The 11,510-nt window shown below is 43.7% G+C and overlaps 1 protein-coding gene across 1 annotated transcript in view; it reads right to left on the bottom strand.

The window, feature by feature from the left end:
• Positions 1-11,510, bottom strand: part of WDR66 (WD repeat domain 66) — a gene marked incomplete at its 3' end in the record, with an annotated part of 69,871 nt that overhangs the window by 21,774 nt on the left and 36,587 nt on the right. Inside the window, exons 15-19 of the mRNA XM_008593154.1 lie at positions 7,208-7,284; positions 5,886-6,048; positions 4,677-4,840; positions 485-575; positions 132-275 (exon numbers count right to left, since the gene is read on the bottom strand). Coding sequence (XP_008591376.1) covers positions 132-275; positions 485-575; positions 4,677-4,840; positions 5,886-6,048; positions 7,208-7,284 — 639 coding nt within the window. The remainder of the gene's footprint in view (positions 1-131; positions 276-484; positions 576-4,676; positions 4,841-5,885; positions 6,049-7,207; positions 7,285-11,510) is intronic.

Raw genomic sequence — 11,510 nt, forward strand, 5'->3', positions numbered from 1 at the left:
CAGAACCTGCTTTCTGATCCATTTATGTAAGAAAATGTTAAATTTTTACTTTGACCTATAATTATTGTTCCCAGAGGTCGTTTTTTATAAATAGCATATCCCACTGCTGCTCTTGTTTTCTTTCTACCTACCTCTTCTTCGGATGGGTAAAAGCCAATTGCTCTCATGACAAAAGGAAGCTCTGACAGGCAAATGTGTTCCGACACCTTTCTGGTCTCCATTGTACCAATACCTTGACTGCGGAGCTGAGAATAGTAAAAATAGTCTTCCAGCTCCTATGTGGAAATAAAATGGAAACGCAATACACATTTTGGCTTAAGTCTGAAGCATCCATTAAGACTTCAAAGACTTTATCTAAAAAGTATATTTTGAGCTCAGTGGGGAAAAGAGCTTTGGAAAAAAGCAAGAGGGTTAATCCTGGGCACATTTGTTTTACAAACCTAACTAGATGTTACCAGGAAGTGTTTACTCTAAAGACAATTACCCTGTAGAATTTTCCTTCCCTGCCACCAGACACCAGACCATAGAACGGGGTCAAGTCTTCGCCCCCAAGAGAAACCGCTGCCTCCAGGGCGCTGGAACAATAACAGAAACATCACTATTAGAAAGCACTCATGCGTGAACACGTTTCAAGCACAGCACTGCGGCCCTCTGGAGGGTATTACAGCGCAGATACAATTAGGGTCTCTGTAAACTTGTTAAGAAAAGTCCCTTCAAAATTGAAGCCAAAAACAGAAAATTCAATTTCAGGCATAGAACCTAGTGGTACGGGGCACCCACCTTAATTATGGTGACATTCTCTCACTGATGACAAGGCAGGCACTTGGCAATTTGTCTGCAATCTTTGGGGAACACATCTCCTAAGAGAGGGAGGGAGGGCCCCTGTGTTCTGAAACCACAATCCTCTCAAGCAGAGCAGCTTTACCCGTAACTTTAGATCCATGTACAACCAGAGCCAAAAGAATGGGATATTGTACAGGTGACTGCCAACACTAATTGCTTCCATAAAAACTCAGGAGACCACAGGGACCCATACCAGTAGGATAAAAATAACCCTCTGCTTTCTAACATGGGGTAAGATTTTCCAAAAATAGACCCTTTACATGGTAAGGAAACCCACTTTTGTATGAGGCTGGCTTTGCCACATACAAAAGGCTAATAGTCTGAAATCATTATAATAATCGACTAACTGGATTTCTGCTAATCAGGTGATTAGCCCCTTTGCTGAGATATTAAAACACATTTCAGTGTGGACCACAGTGGACAAATGGTTAAGTGTCCAGAATGTGGAGTCCCAGGGACATATGTGTGTCTCCTGGCTCTGCCATTTGCAAGCTGTGTGATTGTGGGCAACTAACTTAACCTCCCTGGCCTCAGTTTTGTCAACTGTAAAATGGAAAGAATTATAGAGCCTGCCTCACAAGGCTGTTGTAAGAATTAAATAAGTGAACGCACACAAAGGATTTGACACAAAGCCCTTTATTTCCCTTCTGTAATGATTGTTTGTTGAGGTGTGGGGTTGACTCAGAAAGATGTGAATCCCAGTCCCACCACTCATGCCATCACTTGGGTAGCCATTTAACCCCTCAGAGCTAATTTCTTGACCTGTACAATGGGGATACCAACAGGACCTACCTCCCAGGACAGCTGTGAGGGTGAAAGCAGACAACACATGCACAGCACTTAGCACAGGGCCTGGCCCAGAGAAAAGGCGGGAGTTTTACTACCATTGAAAAGGGTGCTGACACGAACCTGTGCCTCTCTCACAAAGTTAGCCTCAATACTGTCCTCAGTCCTCTTGTCGGTCCCTGCACAAGCCCAGCAGGCTTGGTTGAGGTCTGTGGGACCTAGCACATTCTCTAGCTAGGCCGGAAGTCCTCCCTCAGCAGAGCCCAGTCTTCACCCATTCTTGGCTCTAATACCAGGCCGTGGAGGCAAGTGTCCAGATGAGACAACTCCCCCACTGTGGCCCACGGGCCAAGCCCAGGCCCAATCTTGACAGCTCCATGGGCAGGGAAACCACTTTTAGCTGTGTAGTTCTGGAGCAGGGCCAGGTCAAGATAAGAAGTGTCACAGAGGAGCCTGTCACCACATGGAACCCCTGGGGGGAAGGCTTGCAAGACGTCCAGGTTCTCTGGGAATAGCCCAATATTCCAGGTGCCAGTGGTTAGAGCTATTCTATGTCCCCTGCTTCCTGGCCACTGTCAACTGGCCCGAGAGACACCATGGGGACTATATTGGGATTTCTCTAACCAGGGCTGGGGAAAGAGACTCTGTGGTAAGAGTTACAAGTTGTGAAATTTGGGAACTGTTGGTGGCCATGTTCCTGATGAGTGGGGAAATACAGTTCTGCAGAGAATAGATCTTTCAGCAGAACCAAACAGAGACAAGAGTGCTAAGGGCGTCCAACTGTGCCACTATCCCTGTTCTTCCTGCCATGTGGCTGCATGGGATCCTGACAATCTTCCCATAAATTCCTCTTTTTGCCTAAGTTGGGTTTCTAACACTTGCAACAACAAAAAAGAGGTCATTGGGGCACAAAAGGGAAGTCACATTTATTGAAAACCTACTGTGTACCAGACAATACATACAGTACTTCTGGGAAATGAGCTAAAGCTTGAGGAGCCATGAGCACTGTGACTAGCACATAGTAAGCACTCAGTGAATGCCCCCTATGTAGCAGAACTCAGTGATAACATTCCCATTTGACAGATGGAGACACTGAGATGTACAGAAATTAAGGGACTGGTCTGACATCATCCAGCAGGTAGGTGGTGAAGCTAGGATTTGAACCCACGTCTCTCTGCTCTTGTCTGAGCAGGGCAGCAGGATCAAAGGAGGCAGTGAGGTTGGCAGAAAAAAGTGAAGGAGATTTTAAAACAGATGCCAGACAAGGAGGGAAAAGGGTGGCATGCTAGTAAAGATGAGGAGAAGCGAGAGGGCCTGTAAAGAGAGCTTGGGGAGGAAGATATTCTATATGCGGTGAGAATAAGTGTTTGGGGCCTAGGAGTGTCCTGATTAAGATAATTGGAATGTGAAGGGATTTATCATTTTCATTTCACCCTACAACTCATCATCAGTAAATCTAGTGGGGAATTTTGTTTGTTTACTTGCTTAGGGTTTTAACATTTTTTCCATTAGTGAAGCACTGAACATATTAAGTCACCAGACACAGCAATGAAGTGCTAATTAGTTTATAATGATCCTTTGTCCCCACAACAGATTAAATTGAAATTCTCAGAAGCCTGGACTCTGGCCAGGCATAGGAAAGATACTAGAAAGCGGGTGCTTTTTTCTTTTTTTTTTAAATTGCTACTGTTCCAGATCCCAAGAGGACTGGGAAAAGGACATCAGTGAAAAAGGGAGGATTTTGCTCTCCTACCAGGGTGCTGCTGGCCATCATGGTCCAGGTAACAGGCCAGGTGCCCAGGAATCAAGCAGCTCATTCTGAGGACATGACTGTGAAGTGCTTTTCAATGGGAGAACTTGCCTCCAGCTTCTAAATTCCCACATACCCAAGATCTACTCTCTCAGGTGAAGGCAGAAGTAGAAGTCAGAGTTGCAAGTGCAATGTGACACCACTGTGGTTCCAAAGCAGATTTAACTGGCTATCACTTTTTCTCATATTCAGGTTAAGAGGAGAAGCTTTGAGGTCTGCCATAAAAAGAAAGATGTGCACTTGTGAGATGGTAGGCGGTGTCCTTTTCTGGAAGCCTTGTTCTTTGAGGAAGGGAGGTGCCTACAAGCTGTTTCTACCTGGATCCTTAATGTCATGCTGTCAGGAGAGAGGCCCATCTGAGACAGAGGCAGAGCAGGGACCTGGAGAAGGTGGTCAGAAACAGGAACTGGCTGCTGAGTGGTTTACTCTGCCCTGTGGCAGCTCACTGAATTTGGTTAAACTAGAGGATTGCCTGAGTGCCTGCCCCCTATTTTAGTATGAAAGATCCTGAGCTTATAAGCAAATGCCCTTATCAGGAAGAAGAGATATTATCAATTTACTTAGTACTCAGCTCTGTGCTAGGTGCTTTATATATATTAACCTACCTGATTCTTACAAGGATCCTATAAAAGTCCCTATTATTACCGCCATTTCACAGACAGAGAATCTGAAGATCACAGATGTTAAGAATCAGGTACCCTCGGTCCCACAGCCAGTGGAGAGTAGGCCCCTTATTCGAACTCATGTCTCTTTGAACTCAAAGTCCATGTAGTCTCTGATGTTCAACTCTAGAAATCTCCAGCCTCACCTTAGGCAGAGACTCTCAGCTCAGGGCAGAGAGGGTGAGAAGAGTAAACTGAAAATACACATTTCAAATAATACTCTATTTCTGTAATGCACACATTGGAGACTCGGCCTAGATCTTTCTAGCTGGTGAGAATATGCAGAAGACAGAGTGAGAAGTAATTTAGGGAGCAAAGATGAATCCAGGTGGAGTCACACTGCCTGAACTGCAAATACCATCAGTCCATGAGACAGAATAGTAACCTTTTGTGTGCACATTAAATGTGGGCATATGTCACAAGGGAGCAACATGAAGGCCAGGCCTTGTGACATCCTAGCATAGTGCCTGGCAGGTGGAAGGGGTTCAGTACCCATCTACTGTTGCAGAGTGAAAAGAAGGGGTCTACACTTGACACCTTCCTAATGGGGCCAAGCTTCTTGTCCTGTCACGTACCTTAAGTTGATTTTCCACTGTACTACCAAGCAATCGTGCCCTCCTGCTGTGAAGGCATAGCAGCCATCATAGGAAAGGGTCATTCCAGCCACCCCATTTGGGTGGCAAACAATAGCAGATGTTTTATGTGGATTGCCGTCAACCGGTAAGATCTGAAGTCCAATCTAGGACGGAATGCATAATTGGATATTCAGACTCAGGTACTGGGCCCCAGCTAGGCCTGGCCACGTTCACGTGTTACCTCTTTAGATCTGTGTACTGAAAGAACCTATGTATCTCGAACCATCTCAGGTATAAGAGCTATGTTTAATGTAGCTAGATGCCCACACGCAGGCCCTTGTAGGGTGTATCTGAGGGGCCCCCCTGCACAGCTTCAGCAGGTACACAAAAGAGATTCCCTCCCTTCATAGTCAGATGCCCAGGTTTCTTTGAGAATAATTCTCGTATCCTTTGACTTTATGCTTTTCAATATAGATTATTCATTAAATGTACCACTAAGTATAACTAACTTGCATGTCTTTATTTATTTATTTATTTATTTATTTATTTATTTATTGTCCTTTTTTGAGACCGGCCACACCACACCATGCTCAGCCAGTGAGTGCTGTGAGCGCACCGGTCATCCCTATATAGGATCCGAACCCGCCGAGGGAGCGCTGCTGTGCTCCCAGCGCCGCACTCTCCCGAGTGCGCCACGGGCTCAGCCCTGCTATTTTCTTTTCTTTTCTTTTTTTTTTTTTTTTTGTCTTTTTCGTGACCAGTAAGGGGATCGCAACCCTTGGTGTTGTGTCGCCCACACCGCACTCAGCCAGTGAGCGCGCCGGCCATTCCTATGTAGGATCCGAACCCGTGGCGGGAGCGTCGCTGCGCTCCCAGCACCGCATTCTCCCGAGTGTGCCACGGGCTCAGCCCAACTTGCATGTCTTTATAAGGTTTTTCCATGTAAATAAGAAAGAAAAAATCCTTTGGTGGACAAACCATGTGTCTTCACTGGGGGTACAGAAAATATGGCAGTTCTGCTCAGGAATGTCTCTCGAGAGTCATTCTCACTAATCTAAGGGCAATTTTCAGTATCATCATTGACCCAGATGGAAATAGTTGGGCTTGGCTATGAAACCAGGCATCCTTTAGTCTCATAATCTTTGGGACTGGTTCCTGCTCGTAATACACACAGTCATCTTACAGAGGAACAGAATAAAGGGCTGCTACCTTGTCTCTGTTAATAAACACCAAGTAGCGTTTCTGTAGTTCCACAGTGGTTTTCACTGGGAGGACTTGTGTCTGCTCAATAGGAGAACCATAAGCTGGCCCAACAAGTGTCTGTCTGAATGAGAAAAAAGAAACAAAAAAATTGTTTTTCAATTCCACAAATCTGAACAAAGGTTTTAAGACTTTTTTGTCATGACACCCACCCTTATACTTTTTTTTTTTTTTTTTTGGCAGCTGGCTGGGTCAGGGATTCAAAACCTTGACCTCGGTGTTATAACACCATGCTCTAACCAACTGAGCTAACCGGCCAGCCCCCTTATAAATTTTTTAATTCTGAATTTCCTGTCTTGTCACTCAGCTAAGCCTGTACATAGAACTGCTCTCTCAATCACTGCTAATAGTTGCTGTAAATAATGGGCAACAACTCCCAACAGCAAATGCTCCAGGGAAACTCTGATTATGAAGAGTGCTTTCAGTGGTCATGGTGCTGACTTTCCTCCTTGACAGCTGAGTGAAGGGAACATTATGCCTCAGGAATGTGTACGTAAACAAGGAGCAAGAAAAAGGCTGCAAGGAAGTGACACTCATTGGCAAGATGCAAATAAACACCCCAGTGGCAGGCCAAGGGATTAGAATGAGATGCTTTATGTTGTTCCAGATGTCTGACATACAGGTGTAGGTGCAACACACAGATTACAAAACTATCTTTGCATCAAATCATAACTGAATCATGTCCCCACACTGGTCAGACTTCTCTAATTCAGGTCTGTTAAATTGACTAGGGATCTGCTTGGGGGTGAGGTCACTGGATGTTTCCTTAAGCACAGAGTTGGATTCTCCCTGAAGCTTAGCAAAACTTAAGCTTCAGGACCCCTCACTCACACAGGCCACTTCTCAGCCCTGGAAGAGGCCCTAGCCATTTTTTACTCTTAATTATGTATCTTTTTTTTTAAGAGGACCCACAAAATCAAATATGATTCAGACCCTCCAAAACCTAGATCTGCTCCTATGTAAACCCAACAGTGATTTCATTTATTCTATAACTAGCCCTGGGAGTTTGGATGTGTTTTCTCTTTATATCCCCTGCACCCTGTCTGTGTCTGACTGGGACAGTAGGTAATTACATGTATGCTGGATAAATGAAGACTAAATTACATTAAACAGCCTTTCTTGAGCACCTCTCTGTGCCAGGCATTGTGTTAGGTGCTCAGGATATAGAAATTAGTAAGATATGGCTCCTGCCACTGAGGTCCCAGCCTAGCAGGGGCAGCAGACATGGAACCAACATGAGGTGAGAAGTGTGGTAACGGCAGCAAATTCACGGTGCAGGGGCTGCATTGAGGGAGGAGTGAAGAGCTACCAAGTGACATTGAGCTGTGTCTGGAATGGTGACTTTGAGCTAGGGAGACAAACATGGAGGTAACAGGGAAACAGGCAGTGGGAATAGGAAGCACAAAGGTGGGGGACGTAGAGTATTGTTTGAAAACTGCAGAAGCATAAAAAATAAGACGGAAAGGAGTAGGAGGTGGAGGAGGTGAACCTGGGAAGGTGACAGGGGCAGTTATGAAGGCAGACTTTCCCTGCTGGGCAACAGGATGCCACAGGAGGGTGTCAAGCTTGGATGATGCGCAATCAGGTTTATATGCATGTAGAATGAGGTGAAATGTTAAAAATACTATAATGACCACTAGGTAGACAATGCGCAGCTCATTCTAAGTCACCCTTCTCTTACCACTCAAGTAGAAATGTGGAAGGCCTGTCCCCACATATCACTGAGTGGGTAGAACATACTTAGTAGCACAGACCCTGACTTGAATCTCAGTCTGATCCTTAAAAATTAGGGGCAGGTTGTGGAGAAACTGGAACCTTCATACATTGCTGGTGGAAATGCAAAATGGTGCAGCTGCTGTGGAAAAGTCTGGAAGTTCCTCAAACGGCTAAACACAGAGTTACCATATGATCCAGAATTTCCATATCCAAGAGAAATGAAACACACCTCTAGACAGAAACCTATACCCAAATGTTCATATTAGCCAAAACGTGGAAACAACCTAAATGCCTATCAACTAATGGATGAGCAAAATGTAGTGTATCCACACAAGGGAATATTATTCAGCCATAAAAAGGAATAAAGGACTGATTCATGACACAATGTGGATGAACCTTGAAGACATTATGTTAAGTGAAAGAAGCCAGACACCAAAAGTCACATATTGTATAACTCCATTTATATGAATATGAATTTATATTTATATATCCAGAATAGACAAATTCATAAGACAGAGAACAGATTAGTAGTTGCCAAGGGTAGTGGGGGAGCGGGTATGGGGATGACTGCTGATAGGTACCAGGTTTCTTCTCAGGGTGATGACAATGGTCTTGAATTGGATAGTGGTGATGACTGCAAAACTGGTGAATATAGTAAAAACCACCTAAGCGTATACTTTAAAAGGGTAAAATTTATGGTATGTACATTATATCCTGACTTAAGTTATAAATAAGAAAAAAAAAGGTTAAGTTACTCAACTTCTGTGTGCCTCATGTTCCTTATCTGTAAAATAAGGAAAATGACAGTACTTATCCCATAAGACCATGGCAAGCATCATATAAGTTAATATTTACACAGCACTTAGAAGAGTTTCTGGCATGTGGCCATATAACTGTTACCTAGTAGTATTAAACATATCTAACAATTTTATTAAATTAATATATTTTTCTTCTGATTGAAAAAGTGTTATACATTCATTGTGAAATTTTTCAAAAATTTACTTATATAGAGATCTACCTATAACTCCACATTGTTGACCCTATCCCAAAATAATCATAATAGTTTAGTGCACATGACTTGAGAATTTCTTTTATAATTGTCATTTTATATAAAATAGAATTACACGGGCCGGCCTGGTGGCGCACTGCTACAGTGCGCCGCTTGGGAGCGTGGCGGTGCTCCCGCCGAGGGTTCGGATCCCACATGCAGATAAAAAAAAAAAAAAAAGGAAAAAAAAAAAATAGAATTACACTATTCATGCTTATTATTTGAAAATCTGCTTTATTTCCTCTTATATCTTCTCTTTTATTTTTGGTGGCTGGCTGGCACAGGGATCGAACCCTTGACCTTGGTGTTAATAGCACCCCACTCGAACCAACTGAGCTAACTGGCCAGCCCTCATCTTATATCTAGAAGATATTTTCAGGTTACTGCACAGACAGCCATCTTACTTTTTCTTTTCTTTTCTAAAAGCAGCATCATACCATGAAAAAAATAAAAAATAAAAATAAAATAAAAGCTGCATCCTGTTCCAGTGTACTGACAATTCATCATTTAATTAATCTCCTATTAATGGACATTTGGATTGTTTCCATTTTAAAAAATATTTTCAAACAAGACATCCTTTTACTTATGTCTTGGCATACTGTGTGAGCACTTTTGTAGGCTACATTCCTAGAAGTCAGAAGATATGATAAAATTTAATAGAGGGTAACAAATTGCTTTCCCAGAAGGTTACACTGATTTACACCCCCACCAGCAGTGGGTGAGAGTGCCTGTTTTCCTATACCCTTGCCAACAATAGGCACAATCAATCATTTTTATCTTTGCTAATCTGATTTGTAAAAAATGATATCTTGTTTTCATTTGCATCTTTGATATACTAGTGAGCATCTGCTCATAGGTTCATTGGCCTTTTTTCTGTGAACTGCCTTTTCACGTTCTTTCAAACATTTCTAAACACATTTAAAATTATTTTGGATTTATCATGAAAAGGCAATTCCTTCCTAATTAAGCTGTGGTTATGAGACTTTATTATTCCTACAACTTAAAGATGCTTTATGCAAGGGGTTTTATTTTGGAACAATGGAGAGGTTCTGGAACTAAACAGAAGTAATGGTGATTGCACAACACTGTGAACATACTAAATGCCTCAGTATTGCTCACTTTAAAATGGGTAGTTTTGGGCTGGTTGGTTAGCTCGCTTGGTCAGAGTGTAGTGCTGATAACACCAAGGTCCACGGTTTGATCCCTGTACTGGCCAGATGCCAAAAGAAAAATAAATAAATAAAATTAAAAGATGCTTGATGCTAATTTCAGATTGATCTTCAATAGGCACAAACTCCTGTGTGGCTAAAAGTCCTTCCTGCCTCTTTTCTCTGGTTAGCAACTGTTAGCAGGAACTTCAAGCCTGAGGCACACCATCCTTAATTCTCCTGCTCTACAAATTCAGAGTTTCTCAGGACCAGGCATATCTGTGGGATATTCTTTGTCCAAAAAGTGTGTCCATTAAAGAAGATGAACAAATAATCTGAAATCTTTCTAAAACTCTTCTTTATATATTCTTTCAAGTATCTTAAAAGTTTTTAAAAATTGTGCTGGATTTCTCTTCCTACCATTTGAAAAGGCATTTCTCACTGATTTTTCCTTGTGCTTTCTGGAAAAGAATTGTTAAAAAAAATAAATAAAAGACCCCAGGTGGTCTGGCCTCTTGGGGCCCTATCTTGTCTGAGATGCAAGACTGTCCTCAAGCATGGGGCCAGCTGCTGTCACTTCTCTAACTCTTCTCCCAGCAGGTCACCGAAGCCTTCTCACTTCCACTTTCTCCTGTGTCCATGCCTCCTTCTAGCCACACCAAGAGGAGCCAAACCACAGGCAGAAGCAGCTCCCCTCCAGGGCTGACCAGGTAGGATCCCAAAGCCAGGGCTGCATCAGGGCCCCAGAGTGCTAGGTTCCAGGGTCAAGTCCTGCCCTGCCCTGCCCAGCTGCTTGACCTTGGCCAAGTTATGCAGCCTTCCTGGACCTCCACAGGACAATACTGTCAGGGTTGTTGAGGACAAAATGGGAGGCAAGTGCAGGGCCTGGCGCAGAAGGTCGTACAGTACTCAGTGTTCATCATGAGGTGCAGACCCTGGCACCACAGATGTGGGATGACTTGGGAAGCTTTGGGTACCCTGGGCTTGGTCCTTCCACCTCCATCTACACTTCCCCTCTGGAGTCTTCTCTTAAACCCTCCTGAGCTCTTGACCTCCAGTCCAGCCTCCCCGTGACCTCCACACTCAAGAGTCTAATTTGTGTCCTCCCACATGGATGATGAGGCAGCACCTACACTTTCCTTGTCCAAACTCTGACTTGATGTGTCTCAAAACTGTGCTTGCCCTTGTCTTCCTCATGTCATAAAGGTCAGCTCCATTCTCCAGGCTGCTCAGCTGAAACCTCTGAGGTGTGTGAGGAAGCCTGCATGCTCACTCTATCGGCACATCCCTTTAGCTCTGTCTGCCGGACACCCCCGGAGCCTGACCCCTCCCCTGCTGAGCCTCAGGCACAGCCACGAAAAAAAAAAAGTTACCATCATTGAGTATTCACTATGAGCAAGAGAATGAGCTAAGTGCTCTAAAGACATCATGCCATTTAACCTCAGGATGCCCCTGCAAAGTGGTACTGTGGTGCCCATTTTACAGACGAGAAAAAAGATGCTCAGAGATGTTCAGAGTGGCTTGCCCAAGATCACACAGCTAAGAAGTGGTAGAGTAAAAATTCAAATTTAGGTTCACCGACTCCAAAGCCTGGACTCTTTTTTTTTTTTTTCCTTTTTGTCTTTTTTCGTGTCCGGCAACGGATCACAACCCTCAGTGTTG

This window comes from Galeopterus variegatus, unplaced genomic scaffold, assembly GCF_000696425.1.
Source record: "Galeopterus variegatus unplaced genomic scaffold, G_variegatus-3.0.2 Scaffold8780, whole genome shotgun sequence".
Classification (NCBI taxonomy): Eukaryota; Metazoa; Chordata; class Mammalia; order Dermoptera; family Cynocephalidae; genus Galeopterus; species Galeopterus variegatus.